Raw genomic sequence first — 17,874 nt, 5'->3', positions numbered from 1 at the left:
TCATTTTTACAATAAATAAAAAATCAGCCGGGCATGGTAGCGCATGCCTGTAGTTCCAGCTACTTGGAAGGCTGAGGTGGAAGGATCGCCGGAGCCAGCAGGTCGAGGCTGCGGTGGCCGGGAGCGGCCACTGCACTCCAGTCTGGGTGACAGAGTGAGACTCCAACTCAAAAAAAAAAAAAAAAAATTGGCAAGAGAATTAGAAGAGACCAACAGCCGTTGGGCAGGACAGAACCAGGAGCTGTCAGCACCCAGGAGGTTATCCATCCATATCCCTTTCTAACAGATGGAGGAACCAGAGAGATTTCTGAGAGCTGGCGATAGACACACAGCAAACTGGTGCAGGCAGGACTCACCTAGGCCAAGTTACGGACCACCCCCCTTTCATTTGTTGCTCTAAATCAAGGGTCAGCAAATGTGTTCTACAAACATTCAGTGTAAAGATCCTAGGCCTACTAGGCCAGACGGTATCTGCTGCAACAATCCACTCTGTCAGCACTGCATAAAGGTAGCCACAGACAACACAGAACCAATGGGCTCTGGCTGTACTCCGATAAAATTTCATTTATGAAAATGCAAATTTGAATTTCACATAATTTTCACATCAGGAAATAGTCTTGATTTTCTCAAAATCATCTTAAAAAACCATTCTTAATTTGAAAGCTGTACATAAACAGGTGGTAGACTGAAGGTGAATATGCTGCTTAGAGTACTGTTCAAGGCAGACATGGCACATGGATCACAGCACTATCCCCCAAGCTCTGACTGCCTTAGGCAGGCACAAGCAATTGACTGAAGACGGTACTCAAGACAGAGCCCATCTGCCAGGTCTGGGGGCATCCTGACCTGTTCCTCTTACAGGAGAGGCTTGACTCCATTATCTTTCCTCTAGTCTACACGAGGTCATCTTCCTATGTCATCTTCTTGACTTGCTGGATAGGACCACTCTCTTTTTTCACTCTAAATCAGTGAATTGAGCTGGGAAAGCTCCAAGAGAGGAACAGCTTGGGATCTACAAAACTGATTTTGCAGAACATCTGTCTGAAACAAAATCTCATAAGGTACGCAGAAATGAAACACATTAAAGAAGAAGATCTTTATTAGTGCAAAATTATTTTCTAGTTTCCGTTTTTTCACATATTATAAAGTCAAGTATTCTCCTGAGCATTAGAAACATGAGCCTCTGCCTGTTGGGTATCCACTCTCTCATGGGTGGATTTGGATTTCCCAATGGAATGGTCTGGAACACCACCCACCCCCTCAGCTCAGCACAACTTCCAGGAAAGACTGAGGCCGGGAGCTCTGGGGGGGTCCACACATGGAGGTGCGTGTCATGCTGCTCCGAGTTTCCGTGTGTCAGCATTTCTAATGAGATCAGATTCTAGTAAGCCAAAGACACATTTGGGGGCACCTGTTTCTTATTATGGTTTTTTGCTTTGTCTTTTAGTTGGAGTCTTACTCTGTCGCCCAGGAGAGAGAGTAGTGGCACACTCTTGGCCACCACAATCTTGACCCCATCTACGGTAGAGACCTGATCTACCATCATCTACTGTTTTCTTATGTTTTGTCTCACTCCATCGTCCAGGCTGGAGTACAGTGGTATGATCATGGCTCCCTACAGACTTGACCGCCTGGGCTCAGGCAATTCTTCTACCTCAGTCTCACAAGTAGCTGGGATACCATCAGACATACACCATCATGCCCGGCTAATTTTCTGATTTTTTTGTAAAAACAAGGTCTCACTATGTTGCCCAGGTTGGTTTTGAACTCCATATCCCTTCCTGATGGATGGAGGAACCCGAGAGATTTTGAGAGCTGGGATTACAGGCGTGAATCACCGTGCCTAGCCGTCATCATTTTTCCTGCAGACAACAGCACATGTTTGCTGAAAAGAAGGGCCCTGCAGAGACATATTGGGGCATCTAACTGCAGGGGAGGCAGGGATAGAACGACAAGGTGTGGTTGGGCAACCCAGGACTCTCCATGCAGACTCCAGACACCTGGGCCCCAGTTGTACTGTCCTGCCCTATACCTCCATGCCAAGCATGTATCTCCAGTTGTAAGGTTACTCTAAGCCAGTTCCCTTGTTTCTGCTTGGCGTGTCAAGTCTCCACCAGAAGGAGTGGAGTCTGGGGAGGAGGCGGCCTCACTAGCAGGATGGGTGGAGTCTAGGGTAGAAGCAGCCTTCCTTCAGCAGATCCCCAGGTAGTTGTACTAGGAACCTGGCCAAAGGCTGAGCAGGCTACTCTTGTCTGTCGCACTGAGCCTCACTGGGCCTGAAGATGCAGAAATCTGGGCCCAGTGGCCGTGACCTGGCCTGTGTCCACCCTCAGGCAGGCTTGGGGCTGACCCACTCAGTACCCTCATCCAGCCAGAGCCTGAGCAGTGCCAGGTTTTAGGCTGGGTGCTGAGTAGGGGTGGACTAGAGACCTGGGACTGGGACGTGCCCACCCTTAGACTGGGCTGTAGACAAGGTTCAGGAAGGGCATTCAAAAGCTGAGGATGGCCAGGTATGGTGGCTCATGCCTGCAGCCCCAGCACTTTGGGAGGTGAAGGCGAGAGGATTGCCTTCACCTCCCAAAGTCCTGGGGTTGCAGGCGGTCAGGGGGTCGAGACCAGACTGGGCAAGCTGAAAAGACCTTGCCTCTACAATAAATAAAAAAATTAGCTGGGTGTGGTAGTACGTGCCTGTGGTTCCAGCTACTTGGAAGGCTGAGGTAGAAGGATCACATGAGCCCAGCAGGTCATGGCCGTGATCGGGTCACTGCACTCCAGCCTAGGCAAAAGTGAGACTTTGACTCAAAAAAACAAAACAAAATCCCAGCATTTTGGGAGACCAAGGTGATGGGATTGCCTGAGCCCACAGGTTTGAGAACAGTCTGGGCAACTTGACAAGACCTCATCTCTACAGTAAAAAAATTAGTGGTGTGTGCCTGTAGTTCCAGCTACTTGGAAGGCTAAGGCATAAGGATCACCTGAACCCAGCAGGTTAAGGCTGCAGTGGCCATGAGCATGACACTGCACTCCAGCCTAGGCGACAGAGTGAGACTCCAACTCAAAAAAACCACAAAAAAAAACAAAAAAAACAAGCCCAGGGCCAGAGCTCTGCCCATCCACAGGGCTTGCCCTGCCTCTGGAGTATGACAATCACTTTCATTTCCTGGGCCATCCTCACCTGCACAAAGGCTGTAGCCCCGCACCTGTTTTGCTGTTTTTCTTGGGCAAGGAACAACCTTTCAACTCTGAAGGGCCTCCTGCTTTTTTATTCTAAACTAGGGGGGGCAGGGCGCAAGGGCAGATGGGCGGACAGAGAGAAGATTCAGAGGCTTTGGGAGGCCACCACCAGTCCCCAGCTGGGTCCAGGCTGATGCTGTCACCATGAAACTGCCAGGCAGCAGCTCAGCTCCTGGGCTCCGGGCCTCTACCCCCAGGCTGGCTCTGCTGTCCCATAGTGAACACAGCTGCAGCCTGGCCCGCGGTATCTCAACCAGGATCCCCCACAGCCCCATGGAGGGACTCCCCTCCCCATGCTGCAGACTTGGAAACAAGCAGAGAGACAGGTGCGAAACTCCAGTTTCTAGGACAGCAACTGCAGGGCTGCTGCTCCCGGCAGGGGGATGGAGCCCAGAGCCCTGGAGAGGCTTAGCTTAGACACACCACCACCTTTCTGAGTTGCCACTTTCACACCTCTCTAGCGCTGAAAACACCTGCCTACGAGTCCCCTAAGCAGAAGGATGCTCTCTAACATGACCTCAGCACAACCACCATATTCAGGTTCAACACTACTTCCCAATATTTGGTCTTCGTTGCAGCGGCAGCTCTGCCTGACTGCTGTCACAAGTAAGCCAGCAAGTGGAGGCTTCCGAGGGGGTCCTCTGTAGCCTGCCTGCCTGAGACGCACTTCTCTGAGCCCTTCCCAAATGCACCAAGGGGAGCCGAGCCCCACGACACTTGGAAATGCTGTCCCAAGTGCCTGGGGTCACTAGCTGCTGATGACATCCAATAATACAGGGATAAGGCACCAACAAGTAGCACCCACAGTACCGCAAAAGGTCCCAACAAGGGGGCCAAAGCTGGTCCACGTGCACACCCAAGGCAGGCCCTCAACCTTCATCCAAATAACAATGGCCTACAACCAGCCTCTGGGATTCATGGAGAACTGAGCTGCAGCACTTCATTCTCTCTTTAGGACAGATGTTTAATTCAACTACAGAGCTCAGCTAATCAGAGAGTTCTGGAACTCAATTTGTTTTTAACTCTGAAACTTATTTTTGATTTATTTTTATTTCATAATAATAATGTTTAATAGAGACAAGGTCTTGCTCTTTGCCCAGGCTGGAGTGCAGTGGTGTGATCATAGCTTACTACAATCTTAAACTCCTGGGCTCAAGTGATCCTCTCTCCCCAGTTTCCCAAGTAGCTGGGATTACAGGCGCCACTACACCCAACTAATTTATCTTTTAATTAAAAAAAAAACTTTTTTAATAGAAACGAGGTCTTGCTATGTTGCCCAGGCTGGTCTCGAACTCCCTTCTCAGTCTCTCAAAGTACTGGCATTACAGGCATGAGACACTGCACCCAGCCCTACATTTTTATTTATTTTTGAGTTGCAAGTCTCACTCTGTTGCCCAGGCTGGAGTACAGTGGCCCGCTCATGGACACTATAACCTCAACCTGCTGGGCTCAGGCGATCCTTCCACTTCAGCTTCCAAGTAGCTGGAATTACAGGCATGTGCTACCACACCCGGCTAATTTATCTGATTTTATTGTAGAGATGAGGTCTCACCAAGTTGCCCAGGCTGGTCTAGAACCTGTGGGCTCAGGTAATCCTCTTACCTCGGTCTCCATGGCCACCGCAGTCTCTACCTGCTGGGCTCAGGTGATTCTTCCAAGTAGCTGGAACTTCAGGGACGCACCACCACGCCTGGCTAATTTCTTAATTTATTGTAGAGACAAGGTCTCACCATGTTCCCAGGCTGGTCTCAAACCCATGGGTTCTGTCAATCCTCTCACCTCTGCCTCTCAAAGTGCTGGAATTATAGACGTGAGTCACCATGCTCAGCCAGCTCTACATTTTTATTTAATTTTTATTTTTATTTTTTTGAGTTGGAGTCTCACTCTTGTCACCCAGGCTGGAGTACAGTGGCATGCTCACAGCCACTGCAGTCTCGACCTGCTGGGCTCAGGTGATCCTTCTCCCTCAGTCTTCCAAGGAGCTGGAACTACAGACGCATACCACTACGCCCGGCTAGTTTTTTTCTGATTTATTGTACAGACAAGGTCTCACCAAGTTGCCCAGGCTGGTCTCAAACCTCCAGGCTTAGGCAATCCTCTCGCCTCAGCTTCCCAAAGTGCTGGGATTATAGGCTGAGCCACCATGCCCGGCCACATTTTTTTTTTGAATTTTTTGAGTCTGAGTCTCACCCTGTCACCCAGGCTGGAGTGCAGTGGCATGCTCTCAGACACCGCAGCCTCGACCTGCTGGACTCAGGTGATCCTTCCGCTTCAGCCTTCCAAGTAGCTGAAATCAGAGGCATGTGCCACCACGCCCAGCTAATTTTTTAAATTTAATATAGAAAGGTGGTCTCACCACGTTGCTCAGACTGGTCTCAAACAACTGAGCTCAGGCAATCCTCTCATCTCTGCCTCCCAAAGTGCTGGGAATATAGGTATGAGCCACCATGCCACCGGAAAGGTAGGGGTGTGTGTGTGTGTGTGTGTGTGTGTGTGTGTGTCAGAGTCTCACTCTGTCGTCCAGGCTGGAGTGCAGTGGCACGCTCACCGCAGCCTTGACCTGCTGGGCTCTGGTGATCCTTCCACCTCAGTCTTCCAAAATAGCTGGAATTAAAGGCATGTGCTAATTTTTTGATTTACTACAGAGATGAGGTCTCACCAAGTTGACCAGGCTGGCCCTGAACCCGTGGACTAAGGCAATCTTCTCACCTCGACCTCCCAAAGCGCTGGAATTATAGGCGTGAGCCACCATGCCCAGGCAAGTTCTATATTTTTAAAAACACTTTTATTTTCTCCTCTCGAAAGGATCAGTTGAAAGTTGGAGACCGAAAAGTGATCAGTTCTGCCCCATATACCTTTCTTTCACTCCACTCCTTGGCATGGTGCAGCTATGCTGGGCGGAGGAGTAGCCGGTGTGACTTGTGAGGACTGCCGACCACGGCTGTTGGTTCCTTAAAACGTTCCAGGCATCTGACAAGTCTGTTGTGAAAAATGTAACTTTGCCCCCACGAGGTCTGGCCTTTGCCAGGGCTCCAAGGAGGTGATCTTTAAGTCCTCAGAATGTCAAGCCTGACAGGGGACTTTGTTTACCTGGGGGACTTGGGAACAAAGACTCTAGGAAGGCGACTCAGAGTGGGGGCTTTGGGGCAGGCAGTTTCAGCTGACCTGCAGAGGCACTGAATGTGGTCGGCCATGTCTACGAGACCAAATCCTAATAAAACTCAGGACACTGAAGCTCTTCTGGTTGGTTACACTCTGTGCACATCATGTTAACATTGCTAGGAACATCAGCTCTAACCTGCAGCTCTGCAGGGAAGGAAACTCTGCATTTAGACCCATCTTGAGCTGCCTCGAGCATGGCTTCCCTTGGCTAATCTTAACCTGTAGCCTTTCCTGTAATAAACTACACCCAAGTCAGGCAGTGGCTCACACCTGTAATTCCAGCACTTTGGGAGGCAGAGACAAGAGGAATGCTTGAGTCCACGGGTTCGAGACCAGCCTGGGCAACCTGGCAAGACCTCATCTCTATAATAAATCAAAAAAATTAGCCATGGTGGCGCCTGCCTGTGGTTCCAACTACCTAGAAGGCTGAGATGGAAGGATTGCCCAGGCCCAGCAGGTCGAGGCTGCAGTAGTGAGATGCCAACTCAAAACAACAATAACAACAACAACAAAAACCCTGCACCTATGAGTATAACAGTTTTCAGAGAGCTCTGGGATTCCTTCTAGAGAATGATGGAACCTGAGGGTGGCCTTGTGGGCTGTTTCTAAACCTTACAGCCGCTTATACCCTGTTGTTTTCCCTCGCTTCAAATTAAGTTAAGGATGTCAGAAATATCCATTAAATATGCCAAATGAGGAGCTCTTCAACCAGAAAAACGTGAGTACGTTTCCTGAGTTGATGCACCCCGACAATCCTTCCTGTGCGGACACCAGCAAGGCGCATTACAGGGACTGGACAGATCTGCTCAACTGTGAATAAGACGTTTCTTCAAGTCAGCCCGTGGGAGGTGTCCTTTCATGGTTCTACTTGTTGTGCCACCCATAATGCCAATACAGTCATGCCTAGTCTAGCGAACAGCTCCCAGGCCTGAGGAATCCAGCTATTCCAGGCCATGAGGGTACGTGGGAAGCATAGATCAGGTCCCCACTGCAGCGTCCCACCACACAAGTCTGAGGTACACCAGGAGTGCCGGTGTGCGTCTCAAGCGTTGGTATTATCAAGCCAGATCTCAAAAGCACTACCTGGTTCTCAATGTCCTGTAATGCAACAGTCTCAACAAAGCAGTCACTCAGCAGTAAGAGTTAGTTGTAATTTATTGCCTGATTTATCATTCAATCTTACACGGGCTGGAAGAATGACTAGCAACTCCTGGGCTCAAGTGATCCTCCTGTCTCAGCCTCCCAAATAGCTGGGACTACAGGTACACGCCACCATGTCTGGCTAATTCTTCTGCATTTTGTGGAGATGAGGTCTTGCTATGCTGCCCAGGCTGCTCTTGAAATCCTGGCCTCAAGCAATCCTCCCACATTGGCTTCCCAAAGTGCTATGATTACAGGTGTAAGCCACAGCACTGGTGATGTTACAGTGTTGACATCACCTCAGGCATCCTGTTTCATGCTGACTGGCGACTGGATGTCCATTTTAGGTAGGTGGCTATTCCTACCTCTTGTCCATCTCTAAGCTGGACTGTCTGACACTGTCTTGGTGAGGATGTCCCTTGGTGCCAGATGGGTTTAATTTTAGTGAAATCTAACTTAACAACCATTAATGGTTAGTAACTTTTGGGTACTGATGAAGAAATCAGTGGCTACTTCGAGGTCATGAAGATTTTTCTCCCATGCTTTCTTCTAAAACTTTGTTTCACCTTTCACATTTTACACCTCTAATCCATTAAATCAACAGATGTTCGTGATATGAAGTGTGGTTAAGGGCCATCGTCTCCACGTGGATACCCAGATCAGCAGAACTGACTGAAGTCTGTCCTTTCCCCACTGACCTTCAAGGGTCCTCTTCATTTGGTAATTTTAAGTTTCCCTTGCAAGAAAATCATTAGAAATAAAACACTGACGTCTGTCACTGCCACTAGATTTCTGCAAACTCTATTAAGTTCTCCACTTATTTTTCTCTTTGTGAACTTGATCTCAGAGATAAAGATGGCAAATCAAAGTCAATATTCATTTTAATACTGACACATTTTCATATCTAGCAGCTGAATTTGAATACGTCTCCTTTTCACTTCATCTGTTTCTTTTCTAATAATAAAAGGACTGGCTCACTGGTTTTGGCCACAAAAGCGAGATAACGAAGGGAAACGTTATCGTTTGGAAAGCGTTACAATAAGACACATACGTTGTGCTGCTGCTGTGGCTCTAAGGCCTACCACCTACAGAAGTCGACCTGTGGCAAATGTGGCTACCCTGTTAAGTGCAAGAGAAAGTGTAACTGGAGTGCCAAGATTAAAAGACAAAATATCATCAGGACTGGCCAGATGAGGCACCTAAAAACTGTATACCGCAGATTCAGGCATGGATTCCGTGAAGGAACAACACCTAAACCCAGGAGCAGGTCATCAGCTATTGTGGCATTCAGCTCATCTTAAGAATTTTAACAATTAGTCACACAATAAATGCTCTGGTTTTAAAAACATTAAATAAAATTAAAATTAAATAGCCAGCTGAGAGTGGCTGCTCATACAGGCTGAGGTAGGAAGACTACTTGAGCACAAGAGTTTGAGACCACCCTGGGCAATGCAGTGAGACCTCAGCACTACAAAAAATAAAAAAGCAATCCTCTCACCTGAGCCTCACAAAGTGCTAGGATTATAGGCAAAAAAAATTAAAAATTAGGTGTGTATCGCACACCTGTAGTCCCAGCTACTCAGGAGGCTGAGGTGGAAAGATCGTCAGAGGCCAGAAGATTGAGGTGGGGGTGAGCCATGATCATGTCACTGCACTCCAGCCTGGGAGACAGAGTGAGACTCCTGACACAAAAAATAATAATCAAAAGAGCCTTAAAAGTTCATTAATGTAGATACTACAAACATCCCCACCCCTTATTTCACACTTGCTAAGATTCTTCCCAGCTGGGCTTGGTGGCTCAGCCTGTAATCCCACGCTTTAGGGGGCCGAGGTGAGTGGATTGCCTGAGCCCGCGGCTTCAAGACCCGCCTGGGCAACTTGGCAAGACCTCATCTCTACAATAAATCAAAAAAATTAGCCGGGTGTGGTATCGCGCGCCTTTAGTTCCAGCTACTTGGAAGGCTGAGACAGAAGGATCGCCGGAGCCCAGCAGGTCAAGGCTGCAGTGGCTGGGAGCGGCCACTGCATTCCAGTCTGGGTGACAGAGTGAGATCCCAACTCAAAAAAAAAATAAAATAAAAATAAAAGATTCTTGCCAAATGAGGCACAGGGACTCCCATCACGACACTTTTCCTCAACACATTCCCCTTTAATACATAAACTTTGCTTCACGACTCACTGGAAGTTGCTTCTCTACAATTAAGCTGTACCAACCTCCTGTCACCACAGCAATCACACTGGCCAGTGTGTGCCAGACTGTGGACAGCCTTCTGAGGAGGGCAAGACCAGGTGAGCCCCAGCTGGGCGGATCTCACGCTCCTGCTACCCTGCCTGGATAGCCATCAAGAGCCTTGACTTTTTCTTATTTAAGTGGGACTCATGGTCCACAAATGAATGGTACAATCTACTGCTTGGCCATGTCACAGTCGGAATCCCACACTACCTAGTATGTGGCACATGTCTGTGAGGACAGGGACCCCGGAGCCTGGAGAGGATCGCTGTTTTCTCAACACAGGCCAGCCTGACAGCACAGAGAGGCCGAGATGGGGCAAGAGTGGGACAGGACTAGAGCAGAGCACCTGTCCACTCCAGCCACTGCAACCTCCGTGGCCCACGCCCTTCCGCCCCCCAGGGCCGTAGCTTTCTAGGCCTCCCCACCTGCTGCTAGAGCACGTCCCCAGACCTCCCACCCCCGGGGCTTCCCTCAGTCGTCACCCCTCTGAGACCCACCCTGGTTCTCCTGCCACATGTTACTTTCCCTCTCACTATGGCTGACACCTGAGCTTCCCTGTTCCAGAATGCACGATGGGCAATGGCAGGGCACAGAGGCAGGGACTGCACCCACAGGGCACCCCTGTGACCTGCCTGCCCACCCGCCGCCCCCGCCTACCTGTCCTTGTACTTGATCACGGCATCCACAATCTTCTTCATCTTCTTGGTGAGGTTGGGCGGGTTTGGGGACAGTTTCTCAGCAGGAGGCCGCCCACGCTTCTTCTGCTTCTTGCTCTCGTCGTCCTTGTCGCGGCTGCGTGTGCTGGTAGTCGGCGTGGAGGAGCCGGCGTCACTGTCCCGCTTGCGCTTCCGTGATGATTTCTTCTGCCGGACCTCCTCTTCGATCTCCTCCAACGTGCCCTCCTCGATGGCCTTCAGGGTCAATAGTGGAAAAATAGGACAGCCAGCACCCGGATTGACAAGCAGAGGTCACAACGTGATCCGGAGCCCGGCTGGCAGGGAGGAGGGCCCCTCAAACCTATCTCCTTCCAGTGTGGCTGGCCTCGTGCACACCAGACTCTCAAGGGGCTTCTGAGCCACCCAAGGTAGCCCACCCAAGTCTGTCCTTGAAGATGAACAGATACACTCACTTCTTGACAAATGAAGTCACATCCTCAGTGTACAGAGACAGATAAATGTGAGCTTGGAATCCTCTACCCACCTGAGACCTTTACACCTCTTCTCCAAACTCTCCCCTTTTTTCACTTTTTTTTTTTTTTTTGAGTCAGGGTCTCACTCTGTCACCCAGGCTGAAGTGCGGCGGCACAATCACAGCTCATTATAGCCACAACCTTCTGGGCTCAGGTAATTCTCCCACCTCAGCCTCCCAAGTAGCTGGGACTACAGATGTGCACCCAGCTATTTTTTTCTTTATTTGTGTAGAGATGCGATCTCACTATGTTTCCCAGGCTGGTCTCAAATAACTGGTCTCAAGCAATCCTCCCACCTCAGCCTCCCAAAGTGTTAGGATTACACTAGCACCTGGCCTCCCATCTATTTTTTTAAAAAAAAGATTGCATAAGGCAGGGTCCGGTGGCTCAGCCTATAACTCCAACACTTTGAGAGGCAGAGGCGAGAGGATTGCCTGAGCCCACAGGTTCGAGACCAGCGCAGGCAACTTGGCAAGACCTCGTCTCTACAATAAATAAATAAATAAATAATTAGCCGGGCATGGTAGCACATGCCAGAGCCCAGCAGGTCAATGCTGGAGTGGCTGTGAGTGTGCCACTGCATTCCTGCCTGGACAATGGAGTGAGATTCCAAATCAAAAAAAAAAGAATGAACTTGCCTGTTTTATCCCTGAAACACATTCATGGAAAGCTACATTTCTAGGAAACCCTGAAATCAGAAAAGGGAGGAGACCTGGACCCAAAAGGACAGGCTGGTCACTTGTCTCACACTTACGACTGTGACAGGTAACTAGGCACTGAGTCTGGCGCTAAGAACACAGCAGTGACTAGAACCAGACGGGGCCCATTCATCCCACTGGAAGGAGATGAGATGACAACATAGCACAAATATGGTGACAGGTATGTTGAGTGCCAGGATAAAGGGAGAGTGGGACTCAGATGATGGTGCAGCTGACGTGTCCTGGCTGGGGAGAGGTTTCCAGAAGAGGCGGGAAGCTGAGAGCTGGGGGCAGGGGTTGGACAGGCATCCAGGCCAGGGAGTAGCATGGTGAGTGCACAGCAGGCAGGAGGGACCTAGCGAAGGCCTCATGCAGACCCCAGAGGAAGAGCAGTTTAATACTGCCACCCTCCCCCAAGTTCAAGTCTACTTCTCTGGAAACGGAGTCTTTGTAGATACAATTAGGTAAGGATCCAGATGAGATAAGATAAGGATTAAGCTGTATTATGGTGGGCCCTACATCTAGTAAAAGTATCCTTGTAAGAGACAGAAAGGGAAACAGAGGAGAGGGCAATGTAAAGACAGAGTCAGAGGTTACAAGCCTAGAGACCTCTGGAGCCACCGAAGTTGGGGCAAATCACCATGACTCTGGATTTAGCCATGGTTTCTTAGATATGATGCCAAAGCACAAGCAAAAAAGAAAAACAAACTGTAAGTACAACTAGAAACTTTTGTGCTTCAAAGAACATCATCAAAAAAATGAAAAGAACCCATAGAATGCGACAAAATATTTACAAATCAAGTCTCTGTTAAGGGACTTGTAAAGAACTCCTACAACTCAATAGTAAGAAAAATATGTTTTTTAAAATGGGTAAAAGATGTACATATACATTTCTCTGCTAAAGCTATGTAAATGACCAATAAGCACATGAAAACATGCTCAGCACTTCATATCCACGAGGATCTAGAATCAAAAGGTGACAAAGGACCAGGTGTCAGGAGGACATAGAGAAACCAGAATCTTTCTACCGTGCTGATGGGGATGTATGATCATACAGCCACTGTGCAAAATAGTCTGGAAGGTCCTCAAATGTTAAATACAAAATTGCTGTTCCAGCAAATTCACTCGTAGGCATACATCCAAGAGAAATCAGAGCGTATGTCCACACGAGGACTTGTACATGAATGTTCACAACAGTATTATTTGTAACAGCCTCAAAGTGGAAACAACCCAAATGTCTATCAGCTAATGGTAGAAAAAGAAGCTACAGCACATCCTGACGATGGAACACTATTCAGCCACAAAAGAATGAAATACTGACAAATGTTAAATTGCGAACAATCCTCAAAAATATGTATGCTAATGAGGATCCCAAGACCAAAGAACTGTACTGTATGACTCCACTGACAGGAAACGCCCAGAACAGGCAAAACTATAGGCAGCAGGCAGGTCAGTGGCTGCCTGGGGCTAGGCATAAGGATGAGCTAAGAGGAAGAGCTAAGGGCAGGGCTTCTTCTGGGGCGATACAGATGTTCCAAGATTGACTTGGTGATGGCTGCAGAGTTGTGTAGATACACTAAAAACTACCAAGTCGTACACCTAAAAAAGTATGTATGGTATGCAAATTACATGTTGAAAAAGCATGCACAAAACATCAGCATAAGGGCTGATTTTAAAAGGCAATCAATGCCTCAAAAATACAGGGCTGAGCCGGGCACACCTATAGTCCCAGTTACTCCTGAGGCTGAGATGGGAGGATCACTTGAGCCCATGAGTTTGAGGTCATTCTGGGTAACATAATGAGACTCTGTCTCTACTGAAAAAGAAAAAAATGCAGGGCCGGTGGGAGCCACAAGCTTTGGTACCACACGTGTCTGTGGTTGGGAATGTTCCCTCTATCAGTGGTTCTCTTCTGGACCCTGGAGTACTTGGGTGGGGAACAGACTGATGGCTGGGGATTGGTAATGCCTGCCCTAAGTTCCACCAGGTTTTTGGTATGTTACAACAGTCCTCTCATGCACAGCTTGGTTGCTGGGGTGTCTGAACTCCCAGGAGGGCCTGAGGCTGCCTGGCCACACAGTCAGGGCTACACTGGTCACTATTGGTTGTGACATTCAGCACAGCATCGTCAGAAGCTGCTACCTGCCTTCTAGGAATTATTGCTTCGGGGACATCTTAATGACATGGTTTCAGAGTTGAATTCTGAATCATCACGTCTACACTCAGAGCCCTGAGGTGGGGGATCTGATTTGTCACCATAACCCCAGTGCTGACCTCAGCTCCAGGCACCTGGTATGGTGCACCCTGGGCTGGGGAGGGGGAAGAAGGAAAGAGGCCTAGCCAAGAGGCTCCAGGAATAGCGCCTGCACCAACCCAGCCACCTACAGATGCTGTGGGGCCAGGCGCAACCTGTGGAAAATGAGCCTTCATGTCACCTCCAAAGCAGTCACAAGCCTTGTGAGTACTCGCCAGGTTCTGGGGCTATGGGCTGTACTCTCCTCCCTCCTCAAAGCTGGGCCAGGAGAGTCCAGCTCTTGGAGGAAGACTTGTCCAAAGCGAGGATGCCTGCCCCCTTCTCAGGTGGCACTCCCAACCACCTTACAGAAAGACTTGAGGTCAAAAGTTGTCACCACAACTGCCCGCCTGACAGGGACTGGGAAAGCCAGCGCCTTGCTAGGACTGGAAATATACTTTAACTCTCATGAACAGGCCAACCCTGGCACCTGAAGCCCAGTTAGTCACTCCCAGAAGCATGCTGTGAGCTGCTGGAGGCCGTGTGGACCCTTCCCTGCCCCCAGCAGTGGAGTCAAGAGAATTGAGCGTCCGTGGTCCTCGTAGAAGCCCTGGCTGCTAACGAAGCCCACTGAGAGCCTGGAAGGGGCATACTGAGGGTTTGGCTGAAGGCCTACATCAAGGCACTCAGGCTGCTGCCCTCCCTGAGCCCTGCCTGCCGCCGGCCCATGGGGACCGCGGCCCTCTCTGGCATATACCTTGAGCCACTGCTTCTCCGTCAGCGAGTCGCTGTAGTCCACCTCCTTGCGGTGGCGGGAGCCACGGCCAAACATCTTCTCCTCCTCCTCCTCACAAGTCAGCCGCTCCACCTCCGCATCGTCCTTGATGATCCATGAGGGCAGCTCATCCTCCTCCATCAGGCGTGGCTTCCGCTTGGGGTTGCGGGCCTCCTCACGCCTGCGGTCTAGGTCCATGCGCTGGAGAACCAGGCACGGGACAGAAGAGAGAGGTGTCAGTACGGGAGCACCCACCGGGCACCAAGGACTCGTTGGGCTTCTAGCTCTGCCCACAGGGATTGGCACTGACATGGGAGTTCAACGGCAGCTGTTGAGTCTCTGATGACAGGCCTGACCTGGCTGCTGCATCAGAACCTGGCAAGGGATTCTGCCTGGGAGGGTGGGCAGAGAAAACTGACAGCGATGAGAAGACCACAGAAGAGGGCACAGGACCCCGCGGGGGGGGAGGGGCAGAGCTCACATGCAGCTTTGTTGGAGGCATGAGGCTTGTGGGCAGAGAGGGCCCCACCCACTCACACCTGCACACACTCCTCACCTGGGGGAAGACTTCTGTACCCAAGGCCCTTGTCAGTCCCTTGGCCCTGGATGGGCTAACCTCCCTCTGAAAGGGAGCAGGTCTCTTAAGCCTGTAGGCAAACAGACTACACAAGAAGGGTGGGTCTGAGAGTCACACATAGGCAGGTGGGGATGTGTACCCTACAGTGCCCCCCTGGTCCCCTACCGCTCAGAAGGCTGCATTTGAAAGACCGGTTGGCGAGGAGGCTCGAGGGAGCCAGACAAGAGCTGTCCGGCTGTATCACCATATTGCTAAGGCCGGCTTCTCTGTCCTCGGTGAAGCAGGCAGATGCAGAGCCAGCCAACCCGGCTGTGGAACTCACCATGAATAGGTCGAACTCCTCCTCATGCCGCGCGATCATCTGGTTGACGGTCTCATCATCAGGTACCTCATCTTCCTCCTGTGAGATTGCAAACCATCAGTGCCACTGCTGGGGGGTATGGAGGGTGGGGCCGAGCTCAGAGGTGAGCCGCGGCATCCATGGGAATGAGCTGGCATCCCGGTGCAACTGCGGTGGATGGGGACCCACACGCAGGAGAGGCACACACACGCATACGCACACGCACACTCCGTGGGGTCGGCCCTGCTGCCATCTCAGCCAAGAAGCCGAGGATTGCATGGGCATGGAGACTGAACTACCCCTCTCACCTTTAGGGGTGGCTCCTCCAAGTCGGGGTTGACGCCCGCTGGCGGAGGGGCAGTGTGGGCGAAGCTGGCACTGCCGCTGCCCGTGCTGCAGTGTCTGCTCTGTGGATAAATAGAGGACTTCAGTCTCCAGGGCTGTCAATCCGGCGTCTTTCACCAGCAGTTTAGGAAAAAAAACCACTTCAAAGAAAAAGCAAGTATTCATCCTCTTTCCTTTCAGCCCACACTCCCTTTACTCCAAAGGGATGCAAAAAAAATAAGAGTGCAAAAAAGATACAAAAACAAAAATGAAAGCCGCTCATGCGTCCACCACTCACGCCAGGGAGGGGTCAGGGCCGGTGCTGAGCTCACCTCGTCCTGTTCCTCATGCTCCAGGATGGCCTGCAGGAAGGCGCGCCGCTCGTGGCTGGAGGACTTCTGGTCAAACATGCCAGCCTGGATCACCTTCTGGTCCACGTTGAGCTTGTACTTGGCAGCAGCCAGGATCTTCTCCTCCACACTGTTGACTGTGCAGAGGCGAAGCACACGCACCTCGTTCTGCTGCCCGATGCGGTGGGCTCGGTCCTGTGCCTGCAGGTCCTGGGGGAGAGGCAACTGGTCAGTCCCAACATGCCCAGTAGGTCTTGGAGAGGATGGTGCCTTCCCACACCAGCGGGAGGGGCAGGGCCTTCCAGCATTGTGCTGCCCCGGGCCTGACAATTCCCCAACCAACATCACAGTTGTAGGAGCTGGGACTTCAGAAGAATGAGTGACCTGGAGCCTGAGCACCACTGTATGTCCCTGGAGATCAGGAGGCTCTCATACTCCCCAAAAGGCCACTTTCTACCTTCCTGGGAGCTGGCGGAGACTCGGAAAGAAAGTACCACAACCTGGGGGCACCCCCCAAAACAGCTCCTGGGCAGCTGCACAGTCCTCAGGGTGGTAGCATCCGGTTGAGCACTCTTACAGGGCAGCCTGAAGGCAGGCGTGTCATGGTACCTGTCTGGCTGTGGGTCCTGCCACTTCGTGCTGCACACCCTGGCCCAAGCCTGATAGGAAATGGCAGGGCCTCAGGTCCATCAGCCCTGGTTGTGTCTGCATCCTGGCAGGGCCAGCGCTACATGTCATGCCTTTCCTGCATGGCAGTCAAGAGGCTCCGTGTGCCTGTCATGCCTGCCCCTGACTGGAAAGCATATCCTGACCATCACTCAGGAAACAGGCCAGTCCTCAGGAATGGTCAGAGGAAGGGACACCCGAACCACCATGCAGTCACCCATCAGACAGGCTGCAATGTGTAGTAAGAACACTGGTGCTGCCAGACTGTGGGGACAGGCATGCGGGGACAGGCATACTTGCACTCCTTCCCAGGCAGCAAGACCACCTGGGCAGAAGCACCCGGAACATGAAGGGGACACGCCCCCAGGCAGAACAACCCCACTTCTCAGTGCTGGGTCAGGCTGAGGGTCCTCATTCACGTGCTCTGAGAGAGGCAAGAGCATTGCCAAGGGGCTGGCAATCCCTCTAACAAACAGAAAAGCCAGACACCTGCTGGAAGGGTGAGCACACAGAGGAGGGAGCGGTGGTCTACCAGGACAACAGCAGCCAGCAGACACCAAGTGCCCCACAGAAGAGACATGGTTGGCCACAATGCCATACAGCATACCAGCACACGCCTGCACACAGATGGGGGCCGGCAGAGGCTCAGAGAAGAGCAGGTTGGATGGAGGGAGAGGGGATTCTCGACTCTCTCACTGGTACCTGCATTTATTGAATTTTTTTTTTTTTTTTGGAGTTGGAGTCTCACTCTGTCACCCAGATTGGAGTGCAGTGGCCACTCCTGGCCACTGCAGCCTCGACCTGCAGGGCTCCGGCGATCCTTCCGCCTCAGTCTTCCGAGTAGCCGGAACTACAGGCACACACTACCATGCCCGGCTGATTTTTTTTATTTTATTGTAGAGATGAGGTCTAGCCAAGTTGCCCAGGCGGGTCTCGAACCGCGGGTTCAGACA

At 50.9% G+C, this 17,874-nt stretch overlaps 1 protein-coding gene and 1 pseudogene across 6 annotated transcripts in view; one reads left to right on the top strand and one right to left on the bottom strand.

Moving 5' to 3' along the window:
* SMARCA4 (SWI/SNF related, matrix associated, actin dependent regulator of chromatin, subfamily a, member 4) overlaps positions 1-17,874 on the bottom strand; it is a 78,111-nt gene that overhangs the window by 11,739 nt on the left and 48,498 nt on the right. For 2 of the 6 annotated variants that reach the window (XM_021717975.1, XM_008068879.2), the window contains exons 25-29: positions 16,238-16,465; positions 15,890-15,988; positions 15,564-15,641; positions 14,647-14,865; positions 10,427-10,680 (exon numbers count right to left, since the gene is read on the bottom strand). In XM_021717975.1, coding sequence (XP_021573650.1) covers positions 10,427-10,680; positions 14,647-14,865; positions 15,564-15,641; positions 15,890-15,988; positions 16,238-16,465 — 878 coding nt within the window. Of the gene's footprint in view, positions 1-10,426; positions 10,688-14,644; positions 14,866-15,563; positions 15,642-15,889; positions 15,989-16,237; positions 16,466-17,874 lie in introns of all 6 variants that reach the window. The other 4 variants (XM_021717977.1, XM_021717978.1, XM_008068877.2 and 1 more) reach the window with 2 other exon arrangements.
* Positions 7,350-8,837, top strand: LOC110596613 (annotated as a pseudogene).

This window comes from Carlito syrichta, unplaced genomic scaffold (assembly GCF_000164805.1).
Source record: "Carlito syrichta isolate Samal-C Ts95f unplaced genomic scaffold, Tarsius_syrichta-2.0.1 Scaffold311628, whole genome shotgun sequence".
Classification (NCBI taxonomy): Eukaryota; Metazoa; Chordata; class Mammalia; order Primates; family Tarsiidae; genus Carlito; species Carlito syrichta.
Note: the sequence above shows the minus strand (reverse complement) of the source record. Positions and strands in the feature narration are given on the sequence as shown.